The following is a 25,787-nucleotide window of genomic DNA, read 5'->3' as shown; positions in this document are numbered from 1 at the left end:
ACACATCTGAGAAGCACAGCTCACCTCCCTGCACACAGCCCAGCAGGACATGAGAGCTGCTCTCAGCAGCAAGGCTCTTGTCTTTTATATTTTCATCCCCTTCGAGCTTATCTGTTCACACACTTGCTGTCAGACACAGCACACAATGCTGCCAGCAATTTGCCTCTTAAAAAATAATGCCTTCTGCAAATTAAAAGMTCTTCATCCCATAATTATTGCTTCCACAATCAACATATTTGAAGAACCAAAACRTCCTTCAAGCAAATGCCTGCTTGAAGTACAGAGTCAGAAAATAAACCAAAATAAATCCAAGGAGCTTACTGAGGGTGACTGTGTCGTTGATCCTGAAGCTGCAGAGCACTCGGTCAACATTGCGGGCATGGCGAAAGCCATTTCCTCTCACCACAACCTGGAAGGACTCTGCAAAAACAGACATTGGATTATTGACACACGGCACGGCAGGGAATGGTCCTTTACACCAGGTTCACCTCACGGGTTTTCAATTACTAAAATTGGCAGTRTAACCATTAAGTTTAAAAACTGTTAAAAATGTAATTTCCACGGTCTCCSTATCCAATTTCAACTTGGATGTTTAAAAACAGGAAACAATTCACCACAGAAACATTTTAACTGGCCTGAAGAGGAAACATGAAGCTTCAAGGACACCGAGCTTTCCTCTCTCCAAGTGTCCATTTTGAATGGCAAAAAGATTTGGGTGAAGGAAGGCTGAAATATCTTTCCATGGAAGGGCAAAAAACCTAGTGACAGTTAATTTCGAGAAGTTTAAGTGTTCCTTCCCCAGGTAAMTGCACAATTGTGTAATTTTGTCACATCCTGCCCTCCTTCACAACAACCAGAGTCCTGGACTGGACTCATTTCTGTTCAATGACAGGATTTTATCAACAGATGTGCTTTTTAGCTGGGCAAAGGCTGTGATCTCAGGGGGTTTGCCCAGGTCTCCTCCTTGGCTGTTTTCCCAGATCAGATCCACGGGCTCCCTGCAGGGAACACCAGATCCCCAGCAAGGTGCAGAGCAGGRCTGAGGTCACTTCCTCACCAGCCTTACACCACTCACTACTGTCCCTTGATATTCCAGTTACTTCAGCCTGGTACTGGGAAAGGTTTCTGCACTTCCTGCAGCCCCAGCACTGCCTTGTGAGGAAAGCACCACTTGCAGACTTTGAGACTTTGAACTAGAGCCACAGCCCCAAACAGTCCTGGAGCACCCTCAGGGGCTGCAGCTCTGCTGTCTTAGGCTCCATGGAAGGTGTAACCAAACCAGTCTGTATTCTATCACCATCTACATGAGCTGTTAAACCACAGAGCTCTTTATTGTCATGGGGCAGAGCTCTTTATCCTCACCATGACCCAGCCCTGATAACACCCTCTGGGGCCATCTCTGCTCATGGGCCATTGAGGGCTCTGGGAATGACCCCTGGAATTCCATCATCCCATTGGGAGATGCCCCACAAAGAGGAGGAACTGGACATCCCTACTGGCACAGAAACTGAGGCTCTGGGACACTGGGACACTTCTCCCACTGCATTCCCAGAGGAGAGGAGCTCCAGAACCACCCCTGGACCTGCAGAGATGGACTCGACCTGTGTGCAGGATCAGTGCTTGGATGAGAGCACATCCATCACTGCAACGGGGCTGCAGCACCATTGAACATTGAATATTGAACACTGAATATTGAACATCCATCAGTGCAACAGGGCTGCAGCACCATTGAACATTGAACAGAGCACATCCATCACTGCAACGGGGCTGCAGCACCACTGAACATTGAACATTGAACATTGAACAGAGCACATCCATCACCCCAACAGTACTGCAGCCACCACCCTGCCCAACAGGATATCAGGTTGTATTCTCCATTCCGAGGAAGGTTCACACTTTCCTTGACAGACACAGGTCTTTCAAACCAAGACACCTGCTGCTGCTCAGGGCAAAGGAAGCAGTCCCCACAATTCCTGTGACTTCCTGGGACAGGCACTCAGCTCATCCCACTGAAGACTGCCTGGGGAATGGGATTTGAACAYGAGCTGTTTTGCTGTCCAAGACAACTCAGGAGTAACCTCAGTGCATCAGGGACACCACCCTGGATTTAAAACCCCAAGGAACAACAGGGAACCTCGTTTTTGCAGGTTCAGATTTTCCCTCTTGCATTTTACAGTCCCCATCTTCTTTCATCTCCCTTAAGGACCTGCGCACTGTACTTGTCAAGAAAAGCAGATTTGCTCTGGAATCTGGGCTCCTTTCCAGGTCCCACTCGTTTACAGCCAAGTTGCAAATCATCCCAGCGCATTCAGGGAAGCTGCTCCAAGCCCATTGTGTGCTGTGAGAGAGCATTTGGGAAGAGCAAGGGAACAAGAGCTCTGTTCTGGTGAATATTTAAGAGGAATCACAGCAGTCTCAAGCACTGAGGGATGAGAGTTCAAGTACAAACAAAGCACATCGGTGATGTCAGCTGGAGCATGGAACCCTGGCCCTGCTTGTGGCTGAACTGAGCCATCCAGTGCCCCCTACACAGTCAAATCACCCAGAAACTGCCACTCCAGAATGAGGTCACTGCTGAAATTCATCACTGCAGTATCTTGGACAGGTTAGCAGTGGCAGAGCAGCCTCAGGTAACACAGAGCCCTTAGGTTTGCTGCTTGCAAACAAGAAAAATAAGGAACAAACTGCTGCTGTCCCTCAAGGATGTGCACAGAAACATGAAAACATGAGGTATCAGAGCTACACCTGCAAACATTTATTTTAAAGGCACAATGCACATAATTTGCATAGTCAATGGCACTTTCATTGGTCTCAAAGCCCTGAGTGATTAAATTACGTTCAGTCCAAGAGCAATGGGCTCTTTGCCCAAACTTGGAGACAAAGCCTGGAACTGAGGAYCTAAATAACTACTGGCATCTTCCAAGGATTGCTCCTTTTGTGAAGTACTGACCAAATTSTGATGCAAACAGTTTATACAAACCCTCTGCATTTCCTCTCAGCTGTTCTGGGCACAGCTGCTCCTACCCCTGTCTTCCCATTAAGGCACAATGAATGGGAGTGATAAGATCAAAGCACTTAGAAAGTAGTAAAGATAATTATAAACGATGATTGTAAGTCATCTTATAGAAAGCGGTAAAGATGGTAATAAAAGATTGTAAGTCATCTTCTGGCTCATAAGATTCTATAAGCATCTTTGTATATCACTTGAATAAGTATGYAAACATATCTTTTAAATTATCTCTRTGTGKGTAAGGYGGATGTGAATGTTCATGCAATTAACATTTGCATTTATGGAACATCACTGCACCACTGCAGGGACTGTYACAACCATCACCCACCATGCTAAGGCAGATGGAGCCCTGCCTTGGAGCCTTTGTTAACACAGATCTATTTAACTGGCCAGCCAAAAGGACCATAATTCAGTTATGCCATCCTGGCTTTGAACTCCAAAACGACATCTGGAACATAAAGCTGATGCTGGGGGCTTATTGAGCATTGAGCGTGGTCATGGATGTGCTGGGAAATACATGACTACCTGTAGATGTTTGGGTGTGCAGGGGCAGGAGATGCCGGAAGGGTGATTAAAGCAGCTGCTTTGGAAGCAAGGACAAATCAGAAAAGATAACTGGGCTGCTTCTTGGGGCTGCTGAGTTAAGATAAAGGAAGATGCAGAACTTGGCAGGGACTTGTCCTTCTCTACAAACCTCCACAAACCTTCTGCTCCCAGCCTCTACTCAGTGAATTGCTACACATTCCACAAACAGCTGGGATGCCCTTCATGGAATGAGGTGACAGGATGGGAGAGGCTGGAAGGATTCTCCAGCCTGGTTTGAGACAGGCTGGGTCCTGCTGGTTGTGCCAGCACAGTCACACCAGAGCCAGGGCACAGGGGACAGGACCATTCACACCAGCCAGCAGTGATGGTTAAACTCAGTCCTCAGTCACTCAATCCTAAATGCCTGAGAAAGGTTCAAGCACTGTTAGAAGTCCTCAGATCCAAGTGGGCTYGTTTGTCTTTTGTGTTTGTTTCTGAAGCACTTCCCTCAACAATCCTCTAAGATGATGAATTTGTAAAACTCTAAACCTAATCACAAAGTCTTATTTCCTGATTTGGTTTGTAATTTTGCAGTGCATCTACTTCAAGTCTGGCCCAGCCTGAGAAAGACAAATTAGTTTGACAGAACAACATTTAAGCCAAACTTATGAATTCAGGCCTTTTCTGTAAGAAAATCCCATTCGACATCACTTGGCTGAAGTGGGAGATTTGCAAACTACCCTAAGGGGAAAAATAAGTTCACCAGAAGCAAAGGTGAAATATTTAGCCCCAGGTAATTAGTGAATTTTGCACTCTGCAGTCATTAGAGATGAACTGAAAATTGTATTTTAGGCAACATGAACAACCTTGGCCTCGTTCATACTTACCGCCTGCACAGATACTGGAAGGCTCTGCTGCCAGGATTTCTATACAGGATTTCTTCAAAATCTAGAAGAGACAAAATGTCATGAAGTACCTCAGTCTTGTTTCCATGGAGGTGCAGATCTGAAAGGTGAGGGAGTGCACTGTTCTCACATAAACATTTATTTATTCGTGGCACAATTATGGCCCTTAGCTTTTTACTCCAAACCACCCAAGCAGGTGTCACTTGCCTCCTGGAGCTGTTGCTGGGTTGGAAAGGGAGGGATGCCAAGCTCTCCATATGCCAGGGCAATCTTGCCTTTGTGCCCAGTGCAAAGGGATTCTGCACCCCATGATCTGCAACCCCACAGAGCACTCAGAAGGGTTGGGAGGCAACGCCATCACCCTCCCTTTGCACTCACACCTCCCTAACCAAAGTTATTCTGCAACCAAAACTCCAAATAAAACATCACAAGTTTAATCTAAACTGTTTAGCTTTGCACTAAAATATCCCAGAAATGCCTGCAGAGCCACTTCCCAAKTCTCAGCAGAGGGGCTGTAACTTATGTTTTTAACCTGATTTATGCAAGCACAACCGGAGGGCACCCCCAAAACTGCTCTGTGATTTCACACCAAATACACAGAGAATTCTCGAATGCAGCAGAGTGTGTTTGGCAGGGCTGTCCCTGGCTTTGACCACTTGGTGTGCAAGGATTGACACAAAGACTGCGTCAGGCTTGGCTGAGCTCTTGCCAAGCACGAGGAGAGGCTGGGGCTGGACATGGTTTATTCCACATGGGGTTAAACMTCCTCAAGCATTTCCTTGCTTGAATAAAAGCCTCTGCCATTCTCTGCAGASCAACTCCAGCTCCTGAGTGCATGGGCAGTGCCTGTGCCCCCATAGAGCAGCACTGAGAGCCTGGGGGGCTCAGCCCCAGCCCCTGCATGAGGCGACTCTGAGCAAAATTCAGGTCAGCTCCAAGAGGCAAGTAAATGTCAGCCAAGCATCATGACTCAAATCCAGCATGAAAACTATTTTCCCAACTTTAAATTAAAACATCTGTAAGGGTAGAACTGCAACCAATGCAATAAATTCTGTCAGAAAAAGATAACATTTTTCTTTTTTTTTTTTTTTTTTCACAGCCATAGCTCCCTACCTCAAATACCTAATTGCAAAAGCTACATATACAGCCAAGCTTTGTTTTTTAAAACTTTTAAACAGAAGTTYGAGTTACTGAGAAAACAGGGCTGCAAGTACCAAGGGACTGAAGRAGGCAGGATGGTCTGAGCTGGTGGCAGCCTGACAGGTGAGGAGAGAGAAGGTTTGCAGGAAGAAGGTTTTACAGGAACTGTCAAGTGGAAAAAAAAGAGAAAGTCAACAGGTGAGAAYAGAACAGAGAAGCACTAGAAGAATTTAAAAGACAGATTAAGGAAAAACACAAAGAATGTAAAAGGRTATCAATACTTTTCTTTTTTCAATGAAGTAAACCCTCACATGGTTAAGTTTTAAATTCTCAACTTCTATTCAGCTATTGCAAACATTCTTGCTGTAAGCCATCTCGGATGGGTAGAATAGCAGGTGTCTCAATTAGATGATGCAGATCTCCCAGTCCAGTCTAATCCCTTTACATCAATATAAAAAACTGGCCTTAGACATTTTTACAGTGCCAATTGCAATATTTATTTTGATTTAGATTAAGTTTCCAGYGCTCCAAGTGCACACCCTGACTTAAAGTGAACATCAGGCAGAAGTATTGCAAAAAAATTCCTTTATGTCCCTTCCTGATTAAAAAATACATTCAAAAAATGATTCATCATCTTCACTGTAGAAGATTTCATTAGATCTCTTATTTTCTAAGACGTCCCATTGGGCTGGRGGTGCATCCTCCCCCTGTGGTTCCCAGGCCAGCAGATGCCATGGGAGGGTGGTGATGCAGGGTCCTACACTGCTCTGACAGCAGCCAGGGGACCGTGGCTCTCCATCCCCATCTCCCCAGGAGAGCCCCCAGCCCTGTCCCAGTGCTCCCTGGACTCTCCCTGCAGGGCTGAGCACCCTCCCAGGGCAGTGTTTGCAGCAGAGCAGAGCTCCCCTGGGTGGGGAGGGGTCCCCATGGCCCYRGCAGTGCCACTCCATGACCCAGCTCAGATCCCAAACCAGGCTCCTCTGTGCTTCTGGGGCTCCAGGCAGGGGGACACAGACTCTGCAGGGGGCTCTTGTTCATATATGCTGAYGTGCCTGATGAAAAATGGAACACATCCCTGTGGGAGTGGATTTTAGCACTACCTGGGACTAATTTACCTCTCTGCCAGGCGAGGCACTAAGGGCCAGGAGAGGCCCARCAGATCACTGGGTCCTTCTGGAAACAAAGGGAAGAAGGGGAGTGAAATTCTGCAGCTGCTGGAAGCTTTCCCTTGATATTCTACTCCATAAGCACAMAGCCAGATTATTTCACCACAGCAGCTGCATATTTCTTATACATTCTTTTCACCAAATTTGGGAATTCTAATTGGCAAACAGGATGCTGAAGTGTAGTAGAAGGTTACTGCCTAATTAGTGTTAGTGGGAATGACCTGGAGTCTGATGCCAGGTGCTCATTAGCAAGCTCTGTTCAATTACTGAATGCCAAAATCTGTTCCCAATTACAAAACAGCCATTTATTTATGAAGTGCTTCCTGTCCAATAATATCTACATGAGCTAAGCAAAATAAATACATTTAAGTCCTTTTTAAAGATACATTTGGGAGGAGAAAGAAGTAGAAAGCTGATCATATACCATTAAAACTAACAAGGAACACTGTGCAGCAAAGGCTGGGGGTTATCAGCTGACAATGTTCTGTGTCCATTATAGACTTTGCACTTASAGGACATGTCTGGAATGAACATTCTCTCATCTCTCTCCCCATTCAGGGGGTCTCAGACCCACCCCTGCACAAGGGAATCTGCAATTTCTCATCTGCCAGTGAAGTTTGAACGTTCAGCTCTGGATGGGCACACAAAGCCATCACCACATTGCTCACACTGTCTCACTGATGCTCACAACGAGTTCTTTCCAAAGTGCCCAAGCTGAACATACCCAGCACTGCAGTTTGCCCCAGGAAATATTTGCGTAACAATATTCAGTGCAATTCCAAGCTAAAATTTCCTGGGGTGAAGGAGCACCTTGAACTGTTACCTCAATTCTGAAATGCTGCATCAATCCTAGAACCTGGAAAATACTGAGAGTGGCTGAACACTGATACAAGAGGATCCAAAAGGAGCACACAGAAATTAAACTTAAAAGGATGAACAATTTGTGTGATTTATACAGATAGGAGACAGTCCACAGACTGCTTGTGCTGCTTCCTTTCTTGTCCATCACAACTGCTTCCTGAGGCTTCCTGCAGCTCTCTCAGAGCTCTTGCTAAGGGACCATGATTGCAGCTCGAAGTTCCAAGCTGGTGCCATGGTTTAACACGTGGCAAGGATCAGGGAGTTTTCCTGTTCCAAGCACTGCTCCTCAGCCAGCTCCTGTTACAGGCTCAAAGTGATGACAGGATCCCATCCCAACTTTTCACCTTGCTTCACGTTCCTTGCCTCCAGCACCCCTACCAAAGCCACACTGGGCAGGAGATGAAGTTGAATTTCAGGTTTGCTTCTAAGACTTGCTTAATTTGCTTTAAATTGACAGAAATTTGCAGAAGTTTTTCACAGCAAAGGGAAATTAAATAAAATAATTTTGTTCCTTCCATTAGTTTCCCAGCCTGCAGCAAACAGTCAAATCTGCTTTTCCTCCAGACCGTTCCCTCCTGACAAACTCAAAACTCCATTAAAAGGGGGAAGCTGGAGTTTTAGCAGTGGCTTTTGTGCAATGAGAAAGACAAAGAAATTGGTTTAATAAAAATGGCACATTGGAACTCATGGGACAGAAAGGACCAAAGTCCACAGTGCACTAAACACCCTCAGCTCCCACTTTAAGAATCATGTTTTTAAGCATGACCTCAGTGTGGGATTGGATTTTCCTCTCAGTTAAGCACAGTCTCCAGGGCTTGGWGGAGACAATGCCTCCTGGAATGCCGACAGCAGCTGCTCACTCCAGACTCCCTGACTCCCACAGAAAAGGAAGGGCAGGTGCTCAGGAACATTCCCAGCCCCACCACCCTGGACATCTTTGCTCAGCAGATCCCGAGGCCCCAGCCCTGAGCTCCACCACTCCCAGCTTCCACTCTCTCCTTATTCCAGAGGGATTCCAGAGTGCACCACCTCTGCACACACAGAGTGTCCAGAAAGACCCACTCAGGACAAGGGAGGAGGGGAAAGCCAGGATAGTTCACCCAAATCCTACACACCCACACAAACACAGGCCTTCACATCTCTAGAGTTAATTCAAGCWCTCATCTCCCCAGGCTTCTCTTTGGATTTTTCCCTCCCCTGTGACATCAGCTGGGAGGTTGGAGCCCAATCCATCCCCTCTCCACGTGGCTGAGCATCCTTGCTGTGCCAACTCCTACACAGSAACTGAAARAAGTTTCCAGCTCCYGGGGCCCTTTCACCATTAACATTTYSTGTGACCACAAATACTTTGTCTGCTCCAACACAGAGGTGCTTTTGGCAAGGATGAGACAAGTAGGAAAGAGGGACCTGATTTTACAACTAGGAATCTACAGATTGCTTGTTATTCTCTGGAGTAATTAATGKCCTCCTTGTCATTCCTTTCACACACAAAACCACTTCCCTTCTCCCCAGGCTACTGCAATGACTCCACTCCAATGCAAGAGCTCAGGTCAGATTCATTACTGCACAATTGCATTTCCCTGTGACCCTCCTTCCCAGGCTGGGAAATCTTGCACCAGTCAGCTGGAGCAGTTCTTGWCTGGGTGCCTGGAGGCTGAAATCTTCCCATTCTGTTCAGCACAACTGGAAGGGGAGTCAGAGCTGCTGCTGGAATTCATTAAAAACAGCTGCAAAGGGAATGCAGRGCTGGGGAGCAAATGWTTGCTTTTTTGTTGTTTTGTTGCTTTCTTGAATGACATGTAACACCTGATTGTCCAAGAGAGCTGAGGCAGTGGATCCTTGCTAAGACAATGCCAGGAAAACCAAAAAGCCAGGGATTGTATTCCAGGTCCATGCAAGAGCACCAGGGAAAACTGAGCCTGTGCTGAGGGAACAGTTTTGCTTGGAATTGCATTGTCCAAATAGTGTGTAACCACTGTAAACAGAGAAATCTGAGCCCCCCAGTGAATCCCCCCTCCCCAGCTCCRTGTTSTWGCTTTCATCTGGGTTTTATCATCCCAAGAGCCTGTACCAAAATGAGAACACGCGTGGCCCCAAAAGGATTTCCCATCCCTATTATTATCCCTTTTTTTCCCTGCAGGAAAAGCCAGGAATTGGGAATAGGGAAGCCTGGATCTGAGGAGGAAAAAGCCAAGCCATTTGCTAGARGCTGATTGTGAAGCAGAGGTTTGGGGACTTTGGCACAGATGGCAGGAGCCCTTTCTCCACTCCCAGGTGGTGCAGCACATCCCCAGGGCAGAGCCAGCTAATCCAGCAGGAAGATGSAAATTCCAGGGCCCTAATCCCTGGTACAGGACGTGCTCTCACACAGCCCTGCTGTGTGGCAGCCATGTCCCCTTGTGATTCACTCAGCTCCTTCCCACGAAGGAGGGCCTGTTGACAAAGACAACATTTGGGTTCAAAGCTGCTGTATTGGGAGCTGCTGAGAAAGTCAACCCTGAAGTACTGCATTGGTACAAACCAAGGCTGGCTCCTTTGGAATAAATGGTTCAGTGATTTTCAGCAGGTGCTTGTGAACACAGGGAAACCAAACCTTGAGCTGTGCAGGGTAACACAAACATGCACAAGTGCAAACACTTGAGTGAAAATACTTACAGAGTCTATGATCCCCTGCAGGGCTTCAAACCCATCGTTCACTGGGAATACRTGATCTTTGCTGTCAGCAATCCGAGCCAGCTGACACAGTGGTGAGAGGAGAAATAAAACAGAAATGCAAAGAATGAGATCAATTAGCCAGCAGGCAGCAAATTAAAACTTCTCCAGATTAATAYGCTTGCAAATAAAACKCTCACTCAACCACTCTTTCTGRATTGCTACTATATTATAGTTTATTWAGCAGTAAAATGTTTATCTTGTTAGTCTGATTGACTTTATAAAGCTCTATAGCAGGAATCAGAAAAGACTAGGAGACAAGACAGAACCTGGCTTTCTCTGGTGCCCGGGGTCTAATGATCTTTGGCACAAAGGTTGAACCACAAAAGTTGGACTTGATAATCATGGGGCTCTTTTCCAACCTTAACTCTTCCACAATTCTTTGAAATTATGTGCCATGTGGAGATACAGGCCTGATTSAGCTTTCCTGTCAGGACAGAGGTTTGATTACTGACCCTATGTTCAACATCAGAAAGCCAAAAAGAAAGAAGCAGGGAAATGAGAGGAGATATTTTCTGAGTGGAGGCTAAAAGGTATCAGAGGAGCATCCAGAGACTTCCATGAGGAGGAAGAGGGGCCTTTATGGGGTGGTGGTRAGGTCGGGGAGCCAGGACATCACCTCAAAGGGCTGCACACAGGTTCTGCTGCCAAAAGCACACCAAGGGTTAAGACAAAAACCAAGCCCAGCTCAGCAGTAATGAGCTCTCCATGCATCTGCTGGAGCAGACTCAAGTTTTAGTGCAGCAAGGCCGGGGTTTGTTCCAGCAAATCTCCCCTGGCAGAGGTACCACCAGCCCAGAAGGCCTTTCTGGAGTTTCCTGTAGCTCTACAAGCTGGAGACAGCAGAGCAGCCACACATTCCTCCCTAAACCCACAGGCTCCCCCTTTGCAGCTGCTGCCACTCAGAACCCTAGTTCCCCAAAGCCCTGCTCTGCATCCTGACCAGCCTGGGCAGCTCTCCCCTGCCTGCTCCTGGAAGGCAGCAAAGCCCCTCATTGCAGGCTGGCTGAGCTGCAGGAGCTCTGAAAATTAGCTGGATGTTTACAGCCTCCTCAATTCATTCCCCATGATCCTCCTCCTCGTCCATTCTGGGACTTCAGGCACAGTCATCCAATTCCAATTAATTTCTTCACCATCTAAATGCCTTCAAGTAGCAGYTGTCTGAGGTCTGCTGCTTTAGATCTGGTCTCTGTGCCATTTTTATTCCCTCTTTGTTTTTCCTGTGACTTACCCTGCATTATACCAGTCTCTGAGTTTGATTCAAAGGAGATYGTTTTAAAACAAGTTTGGTTTGACWCCTTTTTTAAAAGCTGAAAACCTGGAAAAAGTCTTTCAGCCWCCACTTCTGTGCAATAGGACTGTGCAAATGCTTCTCTAGTATTAGAAAAATGTCAGCTGTGACTGTGTGAAATATAATTCAGGGACACACTAACATTCATTTGGTAATGTTTGAAGTCAAACAAAACACTGTAAAATATTTGTAAAATATTTTAAAAATATTTGTAAAATATTTGTAAAATATTTATATTGTAAAATATAATGAAGCTGTTTGCTTTTTACAGCATAGTTTTGCCCTGAAAGAAAAGCTGCACTTATTGAAGTGTTATATGGCAATGCTTCAGTTTACGGGGAAAAACATCCCCACAACTGCAGCTCAGGCCAGACAGTTTGCTATTCTTCATGTTTTTTCCTCCCTGCTTTTCTCTAGCATTAGCAGGGGTATCTGGGGCAGGCAGAGGGACAGCTCTGCACATCTGCAGATTCAGACAGAAAGGGGCACAAAGCACCCAGACCCAGCCACTTCAGGAGGTCACTTTAAACAGGCAACAGAATGAGAGGAAAGCCCTTTGAGAAGCCTGGAGGAGCTGATTCAGGGGTGGGTGCCGTGCCCAGCCTTTGCCAAGCACTCAGTGCCCACCAGGGCTCCTTTACCTGGGTCTCGTTGAAGTCTTTCACACCCACACAATACACGGTGGCTCCCAGGTCCCGCGAGCGATTGGCCTGGAACAAGGAGAGGGGCATGGCATGGTCACCAACGTGATGGGATGCAGGATCCTGAAAGGACCTAATCACAAATTTACTATTTCTCTGTAAAATGAGCAATGGGGGAGCTTATCAAAAGAGGACTTCAAAAGTTTTCCTCCCTGATTCTATAAAATCAGGTTTTATATGCTGCTAGGCTAGCTATTCTTTAGCAAAGAAACTCCCAAGGTATTTGGTAGATTTTAAAAACCTAATTAATTCACCTTTCTAGCTCCTCCAGCTTCCTAAAAGATGTCAGGTGGGCTAAATCAATTTTCATCATTTAGGGCATGCTCCACTATATCAGTAACCTAAAATGCTTTCATGTTTCCTGTTTCAGATGTGAGTGCCTGGCCTCATGATATCCAAAGGAGATATCCATATCTCCATTCCATCTGCCCTAAAACTGTAGCATTCCCAGTGTTTACACAGCATCCTCAACTAAAGGGAGAGCATCCACAGCTTTGATTTTACTGAGCTGTTTCATTGAAGAAGGATGCATTTGCTATTCCAAAGGCAACTCTTCCAAATGCTTAAGTACAAATTTAGTAATTTAATTATATTTCAGTAGAACAGGAACACCTGACCTGAGCAAAAACTCCTTCCCAGAAGAGTAAGTCAAATTCCATGGGAAGACTGTAACAATTGAGTGTTGTTCAACAGCAAAGTAATTTTTTTTCAGCAGAGAAACATCATTCCAGTTTTACACTGAAAAGCTTCAACCCAAACAACTGAACCAACTCACAGTGTAAGTGTCGAGTTCAGGATCTCCTTCCACTGGCCCACAACTGTTCCTCCCCAAACCAAAACAAATATAACACTTCTGACCTTTCAACTTGTTCATTCACCTCTAAAAACAAACTTGTTTTCTTGTGGATATTTTATTTCAGAAGAGAAGAAAAAAGAGATGAACTGTGAGGAGGGGAACTGTAGATTCAGGACATTTGCTGGAGCAATATTGGTTTTACTCTACGAACCCCCTCCTTTTGTTGTTATTGGATTTAATGCTGCACTTTGGGCAGACTGAGAGGAAAAATTCTGTCCATAGCAAAATTMATGCAAAAATATAATCTTCCAAGTTTAGGTCATCCTGGTTTGTTTGAGTGACAAGAGCCAATTGGTTCATCTCCTCAGGGAGGACTGTCCAAAGGGCAGCAGAAGGAACATTCTACAGCAATGCTTTCAGTGCTCACCCCACTGTTTAACTAACACTTTGCATAGTTTACTAATTTAATGAGGATGTTGAGAAGAAGTGCTTGAGTCCTGGAAATACTTGTGGAAATGTTGGATTGGATGATCTGAAAGATTTTCTGATGTGACAGAAAATCCTCTTTCTGCAGTTGTAACTTTTTGTGAGAGAAAAAAAAGGGAAAGTGAGAATATTCAGCATTTCCCAGAGCAATCCAGTAAATACTGAAACTTTTCAGCTGTGAACTATTCCTTCTCCTAGTGTTTATTTTTAACTGAGAGTTTTAACCCCTCTCCTTTCCCAGTCTCAGGTGTGATGAGTCAGAAGCTGCTGTTGTTAATGGTTATCCTTAAGATTCATGTCTGCAGAGCACCAAAATGGAGTTTTGTCACTGGGAAAAAAGGTTTTCCCTATCTCTGCATTCCCAGCAGCAAGCCCAGACATTTCATTTTCTCCCTGAGTCCAAATGTGTAAGTCACTTACCTCCCTCTCCGAGTAGAAAAACAGATCTTCGTGGAGTTCTCCATCTGTCAATGCAATGATGACACTGGCAGTTCTGTAACCTAAATACACAAATCTCTTCAGTCCCTTGGCTTTGGTTGTGTTTGTTAAACCACCTTAGCAAACCCCCTGCCAGCATACTTTAAGGGCATAAAAATGGTCGTATTTCAGACCAGTGAGTTAGACCACAATCACAAACCCAATGCAGTTTGTTCCTACTTAGTTCCTGATTTTTATTAATGCTGTCAATTCGAGAAATCCAGAGGAGTTTTTTCAGCTTTTGACAAAAGGCTCAATTGGGATTTAAACAGAGATGGTGGGAAAAGGGCCTAAAATCTTCAAGATTCCCAAGTAGTGTGTCAGAAACATCATTAAAACTTGCWGCCTTCCCTTCCAAATCAGAAAGTTTTACATCAATTACAGGGAAGGAAAGGACAAACATTTTCCTAATTGTCTGCACTTACTGCTGATTTGAATAATTGCTGACAAAAAAGTCTTTTGCTTAACAGCCTCTCCATGTACTTGTGTTTCAGAAGGAAGAAGGAATGGTTACCTGAGTCCTCCAGCAAAAGGAACAAAATCAGGTACCAGACTGTTTTGGTAAGAGTGGGCACCTTCAGCCAGGCTGGCTTCTCACTTTGGCCTGAAACACTTTCATTGCAGCTCCAGCTCCTTAAAGCTCCACTTGTTCTTTTTCCCTTTCAGGAATACTACCCTGACTAGCACCACATTCCTGCAAGAATAGAAGCCACCCCCACCCTTTCCATGGCATTTCAAATCTGTTAAAGTTATCAGTCAAAAAGGAAGAGAAAAAACATTCAATGRATCAAGAAAGTCTCTCACCGTGAACATTTTCGTAGTAAATCTGTTCACTTGCCTGAAATTAAATCAGAATATTATTAGCAATGAATAAATAATAAGACCTTGTGAACATCTACTCACGCACCAGAAAGAAAGGGACAAAGGCAGTGAGGATGTCACATTTGCAGTTTACACATGAGCTCTGCTTTCWGACATCTGCTTCACAGAGAGAGGTTCTTGCTTGTGGTTTTGACTGCGGCACTGCAAGGTCTTGTCAGTCAAACCAACCCCAAGGCCACTGATAATGTTGTCTCCCACTTTCCTCTCTGAAAATCCCATCCACTTTCATCCTTGRGAAACATCCTAGGCCCAATGCTAAATATTCCCCAGCTCCTCCAGATCAACTATTCGAATTGCAAATAAACCAACATCTTTGTCAGGCACCTGTGATTCTGCTGTGTGTTCACATTTCAGTGTCAACAGTGATGGTGCAGCATTTTCAGCAGGCAGACAGCTCAAACCCCTCTCAAACACACATCCAGGACAGGGGTGGAAGGGTGTGCAGGAGTTCAGGTTTAGAGAAACTCCTGAGCTTGTAAGATATATAAAAAATATGCCCTGAAGACAACCAGAGCAGGCAATGATGTCTGCACAGCATGATTTGGCCATCCCATGTCTGAGCTGTGACCCCACYCTAACAGGACAGGACTGACAGCTTCCCCCTCTTCCTGGACACAGAGCCACTGGCACTGAATGGCAAAGCCTTCYCCCTTCTCTAAGCAGAAAAGGCAGCTCTCCCCAGAAAAGCTGAAGGCAGAAATAAAGACAGCAGAGTTTGCAGCTCCAGCAGTGAACCCTTACAGGTCACTGTGCTCATTGCAGTGAAAGGACATGGTCCCACTCACCCACCAGAGTCATTGCAGTGACAGGACATGGTCCCACTCACCCTCCAGAGTCATTGCAGTGACAGGACATGGTCCCACTCACCCTCCAGAGTCATTGCAGTGACAGGACATGGTCCCACTCACCCACCAGAGAGTGATTGCAGTGACAGGACATGGTCCCACTCACCCACCAGAGAATCATTGCAATGAAAGGACATGGTCCCACTCACCCAGCAGAGTCACTGCAGTGAAAGGACATGGTCCCACTCACCCACCAGAGAGTGATTGCAGTGAAAGGACATGGTCCCACTCACCACCAGAGTGATTGCAGTGACAGGACATGGTCCCATTCACCACCAGAGAGTCATTGCAGTGACAGGACATGGTCCCACTCATCCACCAGAGTCACTGCAGTGACAGGACATGGTCCCACTCACCCACCAGAGAGTGATTGCAGTGACAGGACATGGTCCCACTCATCCACCAGAGTCACTGCAGTGACAGGACATGGTCCCACTCACCCGCCAGAGTCATTGCAGTGACAGGACATGGTCCCATTCACCCACCAGCTCCCTGTTGTTGCACAGCTCCCGAGGAGCAGCAGACACTGTTTAGGCACTGAGCCTGCACTAGTTACCCTCTCAAATCCTTCATGCATGTACGTGTCACCTCCTGGCAGCACCTTCTGCAGCTCCTCCAGGCCCTGGCGGATCTGCTCCCTGAAATGAAAGCAGGCACTCTGTTAGAGGCAGGACCAAAGTCATCAGCATATCCTGGCAGCCAGGTGAAGGCATGCAGGACACAGCCAGACACAGGGAGGTGGGGAAAAGTTAACCCTATGTTTGCATGGGTAAGATAAGTGTGGGTAGATGCCTCTSTAAGGATGTGGAACATAAAGTAGTTGTGCTCCCTGTGTTCACACTGCCTGGGGAAAGCATCACAACAGCACCATCTCCAAGGTCAAAATCCATATATTTCATACATTTCACACATTTCTTCCCAAATAAATATTCCCTGGTCAAGCTTCAGCAGCTGACTTGCCCCTGGCTCACTTTTCTCAGATGTTTGCTGACTTGACTGTGCAAACATCATCACACAGCCACAGAAAATTACAGTCTCAGACCATCCTGGCAATGCCAGTTTATGTGGACATTACATCTTCAGTTCCTGAGCTGACTCAAAGGCTGAAGCATTTCCCAACAGCTTCTTGGGGCTCAGGGTATCTGTTTTAATTCTTTTTTAGGAGTGCCAGGCACAGTGCCAAATCAGTTGAAGGCTGTGTGGGGTGGACAGTCATTTGTTGTTCTAGTGAGTGGCAGACATCAGATTCTGGGAGCCAACCAAGCACAAGCCATGAATCTTTAACACAAGATAAAACCCTCCAGTGTGTGGGGTGTATCTGAGCAAACTGCACAATCTCCATGGCAAAGGGATGAAGTCACTGCAGGCAGGACCACAGGGGCATGCCAGGAGTCAGTTTGGTCTCTGCATTTTGTAACTCCTTCAGGAAGCCCAGTTGGTGTGATCACATACTCCGAGCTCACGCTGTGAGGCTGATGGCAGCAGGGCATTGACACTGCTCAGTGTGCACAGCAGTGACTCCCTCAGGGAACAAAGTCTGCTTTTGCTGAGGGCTGAATTATCAAACCTTCAAGAACCCATTTTGTATCTGTAAGATCCCAAACTAGTTAGATGCTATCATAAGTTTCCTCCTCTCAGACACCCATGCACATACCAAATCAAAGCTGGATATAAAATAGAGCATTTCCTGTAATCAAAACTATTTTTCAGAGGCAAACACTGAAATTTTAAAATGCACAGCAAAGCTCTTTAAAATATGTCAACCCAGTCCCATTAGATGCACAGAGTTTTTCCAAAAGGAATGCTCAGCACCCTCAATCCTCACATTCAGATGCTGATACAACACACCAAGGCAGGGACAAGGCAAGGGAAGTTCTCCCACTGCTCCATTTTCCCCAGTGAGAGAGGCCAGTGTGAACCAAAGCACCAGCACACACCTTGTTTGTCAGTGCCCCAGAAAAACCCAGCAGCTTTCYCCTCAGCTGGCTGTTAGACTAGCACCGTATCAATATCCTGTTCCCAGTCAACATTTCTAGGACAGCTGGATAAATATGGAATACATTTCCACATGGAAAACATTTCAGTCTCATAGCTGAGAGCCTGAGCACAAAGGAGATCTCTGCAATGGGGTTTGYTCATAGGGTGGGACAGAGCATGAGGCAAGGAACAGGTTTTCCTTTGGCACCCAGTTAAATAAATCAGGTTCATTCTCTTGATCCCAATAGTTGCAGTAAATGGCAGGAGATGCTGAGGCTGGCTGGGTTTAWGGACATTTTCAAGGCTGGTATGTGTGTGCACTGATCTGTAGGAAGGCAGCCAGTTTCCTCCCCATTCCTCCATGGCAGCTGCTCTGGTATGTGATTTCAGACATCCAATATGTAAAACACATGCTGACTTATAGAGTCTACACATGTGTTACATATATTTTTGCTCCACGTGGCAATGAAGTTAACAGAGGAAGCAAGAGCATTTTAAGGACCTCATCCACCTCTCTTTGGAAGCAGAATAAAATAAAAAAAAAATCCATCCCATAGATTGTACTGGGATTAACTTGGGAGTCTGTAAGGGGGAGGGGGCAGGAACAAACAAGGCAATCAAACTGGTATTGCAAAAAAACACACACCCTTGCAATCCATCCCAAACACTGTTTGCATGTGACATACTTTCAGACCTCAAGGAAATCACTTTCCCCTCTACCCCAAGAGTGTGGGTGTCACCTCCGGCTTTCAAGCCTGTTTTTATGGGAAGGGAGTTTCACCTCTTTGTTTGCAGAAGAAACTCCCAGAGGATGTTCCAYAGGCACTGAGTCTCTGGTTCTCTGACAAAATCCTGAATCTCTGGGGAGTGCAGACTGCCTCAATGAACCCAGTGAGAGCTGAAACCTGACAGCTGACACAAAGACATTTAGAAGTGGAAATTAAGAGGGCAACCTCTGCTTTGAAAGACCTTAATGCATTCTAATATGTGAGAATGGGCAAGTGACTCTAGCAATGAGTTGAAAAGCACAGAGGTGCCACAGCACTGTTCCCAGKGGACTGGAAATCACTGAGCAAGAAAGGTGAAGGAAGCTACAAGGACACAAAAGCTGCTGGATGCCTCTAATCCTCTTCTTACCTGTCTTCTGTTAACCTCATTAGAATTGTCCCTCTAGTTGAAAAGACAATGAAGGACATCCTCAACTGAGGGCTGGAGGAGAAAAAAAGGTAAATTAATTTAGTGGTCCAGAGCAGAGCTTACTCTGTTTGTAACACAATCACACAGGACTCTATCATCCCMGTTATAACTCAACCAGATGAAAGACACAAGTAGGCAGGAAAATGTATTTTGCCCTGGGCCTTCTTAGTTGAGGAAAACCTTGAGGAATGCTTGTAAAAGATGTAAAGAACACTTGCATCACAACCTTAGGATAGCTGAATCAAGAAAGGTTTAAATGCATCCTGGCATCACCATGGAGATGAGGAAAGGCTTGCTCTGTTTATTGAAACACTTTCCACCCCCTGTCCCAAGGGATTCCTCATCCAGTCTCAAGTCATTCTGAGCCTGAGAGCTTCAGCCACAGGTTCTCCCTGCAGACCCAAACTTCTGTACCTCAGACAGCAGCTCAGAGACAGGAGGATTCCTTCCCCACACAAATACCATTTGATCCATGGAAGGCAGGCAGGAATAAAGGGAGGAAGCAGCTTTTCTCCTCCCATTTCCCACAGAACAGAAACGTGGGGCAGAGCAGTCAATGGATGAGTCAATGGATGATCTGAGAAAAGCATTGAGAGCCCTTTCTCCACCACATCCCCCAGTGGGAAGCAGCAGATGCTGAGACTGAGAGCCACTGGCACCCCCTCCCCAGGGATCCTCAGCCCCTCTTACCTTATGAACTTGCGGGCCAAGTGTTCCACAAAATGATAGATCTCATTCCAGTGGTGCAGGACACTTCCTGATCTAGGGAAAAAYGATTAAAGCACATATTAGTTTAAGTTTTCCCAGCCATATGTTTTGTCCCATATTGCTCAGCGAGGCATTTGCTTTTACTTTGTTCAACACTCACTGCCCATGCTCTTCCTTTAAAGAGAGATCAAACTGTAATTTACATTTCCTACTTAACTTTAAAAAGCAAGAATAATTCACACTCCATGCGAGCCGACCCTTGGTAATAGCATATGGCAGTCAGGCTGGACCTTAACACAYCCTCAACCAAATAAACCCTATGTGAGTGAAGAGCTGTAAGAGCTGTCTCTGCACAATGTTTTAGATTAATTCCACCCACTCACTTCCAAACCATTACACAGAGCTTTCAACCCAAGTATATTCTGAGAATTACATGCAGTTGGGGGAACAGATTATTAAACTTCTCCAGTGTTTCCACTGTGCCAGAGACTACCAAAAGTAAAACACCTTTGTCCACATCTCAATTGCTCTGGTTAATTCTTTCACACCTCAGTTAAAGACAAAACAAACTAATTTCGCTCCTCAGGAGAATAAACCATGGACTATAATGGGATTGGATTATTCTTCTTTATGTTGTAGGAATGAGGAAAATATTATGTTAATCAGAATCTTTCAGCATGAAATACCCCTTTGGCATAAACACTTCTATGAACACTGGAATATTAATATTGGACAAAATATTCCTTCCTAAAGTTGGAAAATAAATGTGTCATCACTTATTTAATTCACTGGGTACAAGTAGAAATATTTATAGGGGAAATAATCATTCCAATTTTAACAGAAACTTCATTGGTCTGTCTGAAGCATGAGGAAGAAAAGATTAATATTTGAGATGGTTTTTCACTTCACAGGGAGAAAAAGCATCTGACCTGTTGTGTTCTGCCTCAGGTGTGAGAATGCCAATGAAGAGCCAGGACAGGYTCCCCCAGGCTYGTGGAAGCAGCACAAGCACACAGAGCTGATGGTGTGGGGCACAGACATTTCCTGCCTCCCTCTCCCCATACGTGGCTTTCATTCACAGCCACTCAGGAGCAGCCTTGGCTCCCTCTTGCTCCATGGCTCCCGATTCTTTCTCTGTTTGACCCCAAWGTGTCCATGCAGTGAGGGGCTTTGCTCAGCTACAAAAGCACCTGGGCCCTGGTACTGGAAGGAGCTGGCAAGCTGTRCTTTCCTGCAAAGTACTGCACAACACAGTGACAACTTCAGTTTCACTTGGCAAGGAGCTTGGCCAGCCTGAAATGGAGTCCTCCAGGGTGTCTTTCCCTCACTTGTGGAACACAGAATCATGGAATCCCACATTGGTTTGGGTAGGAAGGACCGTAAAGCCCATCCAGTACCATCCCCTACCATGGGCAGAGATATCTTCCACTATCCCAAGTTGCTCCAGGCCCCATCCAACCTGGCCTTGGACACTTCCAGTGATCCAGGGACAGCCACAGCCTCTCTGGGCACCCTGTGCCAGAGCCTCCCCACCCTCACAGAGAAGAATTTCACCCAAACATCTCATCTAAACTTGTGCTCTTTCTGTTTAAAACCATTGCCCCTTGTCCTGTGACTCTGTGCTGCATAAAAAGTCCCTCTCTGTCCTTAACCCCCTTCAGGCCCTGGCAGGGGCTCTGAGATTTCCCCATGTCCTTCTCCTCTCCCTGTGACCTGGCCAGCTCTTGCTGCACAAAGGGCTCCATTCCAAAAGCATCATTTGAGGGCACCCCCTGCTCTGAGCACACTGGGGTGGATGGCACAGCACACGAGCAAACACTCTCAGGGCTCCATTGCTGCTTGTCTCTGTTTCATCAGAACAGGACATCAAACRAGGACTTGTTCTCCACACAAATGTGTGTCCAAGAGGACTAAAGCAGCACCAGTAGCAAAGGTCTTGCTAAACCAATTAAACCACAGTCAGGGGGAAGATCRGTGCCATAGGAAATGAAGGGTGATGAACATTGGCACTTGCTCTCTGGCAGAAACTTAAATCCTTCTGCACCCAAACAATAAATTGATGGAACAGAGACACACAAAGCTCACCCCCAGGTGCAAATTCCTTTTGGATGTATGCAATAACTCTGAGACCTTGAATATGACAGACACTCCAGTCCCAGCAATGCCAATGGCTGAAATATTTCCTAGAACTGACCTGGAAAATAAGTATTGATTGTTTTAGATGGTGAGGCAAAAAGAAAGGCCTGACTTTATAGCAAGGGTTGCATCAGTCTCCAGAAGTCATAGAAAGCCAAGGCTTGTTAAATATCARCCAATTAGTCCTTACTTCAGTGAAACATGCTGCTTCACACCACATACCCACCGCTCAAAAAAGACACCTCAGTAAAATTTCCCATGTCTTCTGACCCATCTGGCAGCAGACACATGAAGCTGGGACCAGCAGCCCCTGACCATCCCCTCCCAGCCATCAGGTTAAACAACCACACCACTCTCCATGTTAAGGGAAATCTCTGGCAGCAGGACCCTGCCCTGGAAGCTCCATTAGCCTTGGAAAGTCAGGCTGTTCCCCTCTGAATAAAAGCTGATCATCCTTCCAATGACTATTGCAGCTGGGAAGGACACYCAGACACGTCAGGTATGTAGGTCATCACACTAAATCTGACACTTCCYATGGCTCTGAAGTCATGCATTTTTGAGAAGAGTGTTTGCCAGAATAAAGCTGAAAACCCAGTAGCTCAATTCAGAGATGTGCCAGCCCACAGGTCCACAGCACACCCTGGGAAGGGTTTGCCTTTCCAGTGCTCATTCTGCTGGTCCCAAATGGTTTGGGCAGTTTTTACAGGCAAGCTATGCTTTTCAGTTCTTCACACAAGTACAGATTCAGCTGCTGCTGCACCTCCTCCCCTTCCTCATCCTCACTGTACCCTCCCACTAACAGTCCCATCTTCCTGCCCTCTGGARCACCACAAGTTACAACTCTTTGTTCCAGGAGATCTTCCCACTTAACATACCTGAAATTCAGGAGCAGCAGAAGGTGAAATATCTGTTTTGAAGAAGATTCTTACCACTGCTACAGTCATAAAACCAAATCCACACTCACCACAAAAGGAGGATGATTTCTGCTCAGTTCCCCAGGCACTGGACTGGGATGATTGGAATCATCTGCAACCCAGAGTGAGCTGTAACAGGGGCCCAGAATGAATGTTCCCACTTCTGCTGACCACACATTGTCCTTTCCTGCACAGCAAGTTCCCACCTGAGCTGGACAGCTCGGTCTGTGTGGAGTTAATTCTCCTTCTGGTGTCAGGGGCCAGAAATGCTCAGGTCTGCACTTAGGAAAAAGTACTCCTTGTAGATAAAACATATCTTCTGAAACACTCCTCAGGCTTCTGACATTCTTCACTTGGCATAAAATGGACAAACCCAATACAACCAACCTTTCTGCAGCCAATACAAAGTTTATAAAACCAGCATTAACTTACAGTGTCCACCTCCTTGAGCTGTGTCATTCAGCAGCCACGCTGTAAAAGACACTTCCCCTGTACAGCCTCTCAYGAGGCAAGCCAGAACTCTGAGTAGGACAAGTATTTCTAAAGTCTAACTGTAAGATAAGAAATGCCAATTTTCAAATAGTTCTCTTCACAGTCCCAAAAGAAACAAGATGATCAGCAAGCCAACACTCTGCAGCTGAATGCTTGATGCTATAAACTTGCAATTTAAGAAAAGGCTCATTGTGAGGATGCCAAATTYTCTTCTGGAGAAGAGCCCAATAAATGGAAATTAAACCTAAGTTAGCCATTCTCTTTAACAAGCCTCTGTGGTCAACTCTACTGGCATTTTATACATCTAAGTGGAATGCAAGTGTTGAGAGACACAGTCCAGTGGCTCCGTGGCTCCAGCCACACTCTGGCCAAGCYCTGCCCTTCAGCAGGTGCCTTCCTCCTCACTGGGACAAGATACTCCAGAACCCAARGCTGCAACAACTCAAACCTCCCTAGACTTTGTTTTCCTTGCCTTTTTAGACTCYACTTTTCCATTTATGTTGTTGCACCTTCTCAGAATACCCATGGCTTTATTCAGCTCATGAACTAGAAGAATCACACAATCAAGCCCACACACTCTTATACCAAGACATCACATGAGTTATGTGCTCTGCAGCTGACAGAAGGACATAAAAGATACTTGATTCAGAGGCTGACGTTGATCCAAAAAGATCCTTAAACTTTCATGGGTTTGGACTAACTCCAAGAAGACTCACAGCTCTCAGACATGGCATTTACCTGAGAAGTTGTGCAGCATCTCTTTACTGAGCTCTTTAAAAATAACACAAATGAGCCAAAAGGTGTCCTTGTCTTTCCAAATCCTCCAGCAGCAGTTTTGAAAGCCCTCCGTAACTCACAGACATTTGAGAGGTGATGCAACTTTTTGAGGAAACACTATTATCTTGTGCCACACGTCACACAAGGCAGCTCACCAGGGACACTGCCAAACACTTGAGGTCACAGGATCTGCAGAGGTTCAGTTCAGAGCAGGACAAACCTCTAAACCCAGCTGCAGTCCAAGAACATTCTTCTCCTCCTGGATGGCAGAGGGTATGCAAAAAAAACCAACTAATAAACAAGTAGCCATGGACTTAATTTACATCCAGCAGCAGATAAAGTGCAGAGTGCTGCAGGCAAACAATCCTGGCTGTAAAAGAGCTTCCACCCATTCCTTTCACCAAGGAATAGTTACTGAAGATGCATCATTGGGTAAGAAACACATAGACAGATCCTGACTGGCAAGGATTTCATGCATGARCTCAGCTCACTGCACCTGCCTGCCCTTGGCAGAATTTGGAGTTAATTACATTYCTTCAGGCAACAAGACAGAAAATGAACAAATTTCTCCACCCTGCCTTGCTGRCGTCCCTCAGCCCTCATGTTAACATAGAGAAAAACCATCCATCCACATCCTTGCAAGGCCCTGCCATCCCAACAAAATGCACATCTTGCTCTGGATGGAGGCCTGTGATCCTGGAAAAGTCCCAAGGAATCACTCCCCAGGTCAAGGAGGAGCAGAGATGGTTTTGAACTCTTTCTACAGCCACTCAATGTCACCATTCCCTACTCCAGGCTTGTGCTCCTTCCCCTGAGAGCAGCTGGAACATTCTCCAGCTGGGTGAGAGCTGGGCTGAGCTCTGCTCCAGGGCTCATTTCCCTGGGGAAGGAGCAGCTCCTGTGGCTCAGACTGTCTGCCTGTCTCCATTCCACCGTGGCCCTGTAGTTCCACACTCTGAGTGTAAATCTGGACTCAGTCCTGTTTAGATCACAGGAACTACAGCTGCTCAAGCTGATGCCTTAGGATTTTTAGTTTCTCTRTTTTCATGCATCTGTATTCTTGTACTTCCCYAGTACAGCACTAAAACTACTGTTCTTTCATCTTTAGACAAAACAATCCCTCTCTGAGCCTGAATCCAAGGACACCTCRCTGCCYMAGAGCCCCAAAATATGGAAACAACAGTGAGTTGGGGGGGAGCAAGTTTGGGGTGGTTGACATCATCATTGGAGAAWTAAGACCCATATGTTAATAAGGCAGAACTTATAAAAGGTGAAGATCTTGTGACCCGGTGTCCATTTTGGGTGTAGCCTCAGGAGGAGGCTTTKKYYKSCCYWAWKGWMCMRRGGGSCYKKTWRGSCYKGRWTWAARKTKKKKWWTYYYMWTYYYYTWARKTTKKYYKGSCYYYYYTTYMRRKYRRSSYKRWTKWTWAGGCATCAGYTCTGRCGACCCAGATGGGACAAGGAGACTSCTGAGAATCCTCTGGACCGAGTAAGATCCAATCCCYKCCCCTTGGCTTTGGGGRGTGGMCACTGCGGTCCAAGYRGTGCCRGAGTCCAATCCTGAGGCATCARAGCTACACTCSAAGAAACAAACATCAGCCTCTCTGGAGCAGGAGCTTCAACACAACTGGTTAAAAACAGACCCACTGTCTGGCTGGATAATGAAGGGATCACAGGAAACAGCTTAGATTACTTGCTTCAGTTTGCCAAGGATCTTTTAGGGCCAAGCTTTCTTTCAGAARTGTACAGTTCCTTGTGTGTTTTCTCTATAAATCCCCCATTATCTCCT

The 25,787-nt window shown here is 45.9% G+C and overlaps 1 protein-coding gene across 1 annotated transcript in view; it reads right to left on the bottom strand.

The window, feature by feature from the left end:
- Positions 1-25,787, bottom strand: part of ANTXR1 (ANTXR cell adhesion molecule 1) — an 81,001-nt gene that overhangs the window by 50,847 nt on the left and 4,367 nt on the right. Inside the window, exons 2-10 of the mRNA XM_057385840.1 lie at positions 19,662-19,733; positions 18,912-18,983; positions 16,354-16,435; positions 14,875-14,908; positions 14,014-14,093; positions 12,252-12,320; positions 10,263-10,343; positions 4,423-4,483; positions 322-420 (exon numbers count right to left, since the gene is read on the bottom strand). Coding sequence (XP_057241823.1) covers positions 322-420; positions 4,423-4,483; positions 10,263-10,343; positions 12,252-12,320; positions 14,014-14,093; positions 14,875-14,908; positions 16,354-16,435; positions 18,912-18,983; positions 19,662-19,733 — 650 coding nt within the window. The remainder of the gene's footprint in view (positions 1-321; positions 421-4,422; positions 4,484-10,262; positions 10,344-12,251; positions 12,321-14,013; positions 14,094-14,874; positions 14,909-16,353; positions 16,436-18,911; positions 18,984-19,661; positions 19,734-25,787) is intronic.

The sequence above is a fragment of the Malurus melanocephalus genome, unplaced genomic scaffold (assembly GCF_030028575.1).
Source record: "Malurus melanocephalus ecotype Western Australia unplaced genomic scaffold, MMel_1.1 scaffold_878, whole genome shotgun sequence".
NCBI lineage: Eukaryota > Metazoa > Chordata > Aves > Passeriformes > Maluridae > Malurus > Malurus melanocephalus.
The sequence above is the reverse complement of the archived record's forward strand: the minus strand, read 5'-3'. Positions and strand labels throughout refer to the sequence as shown.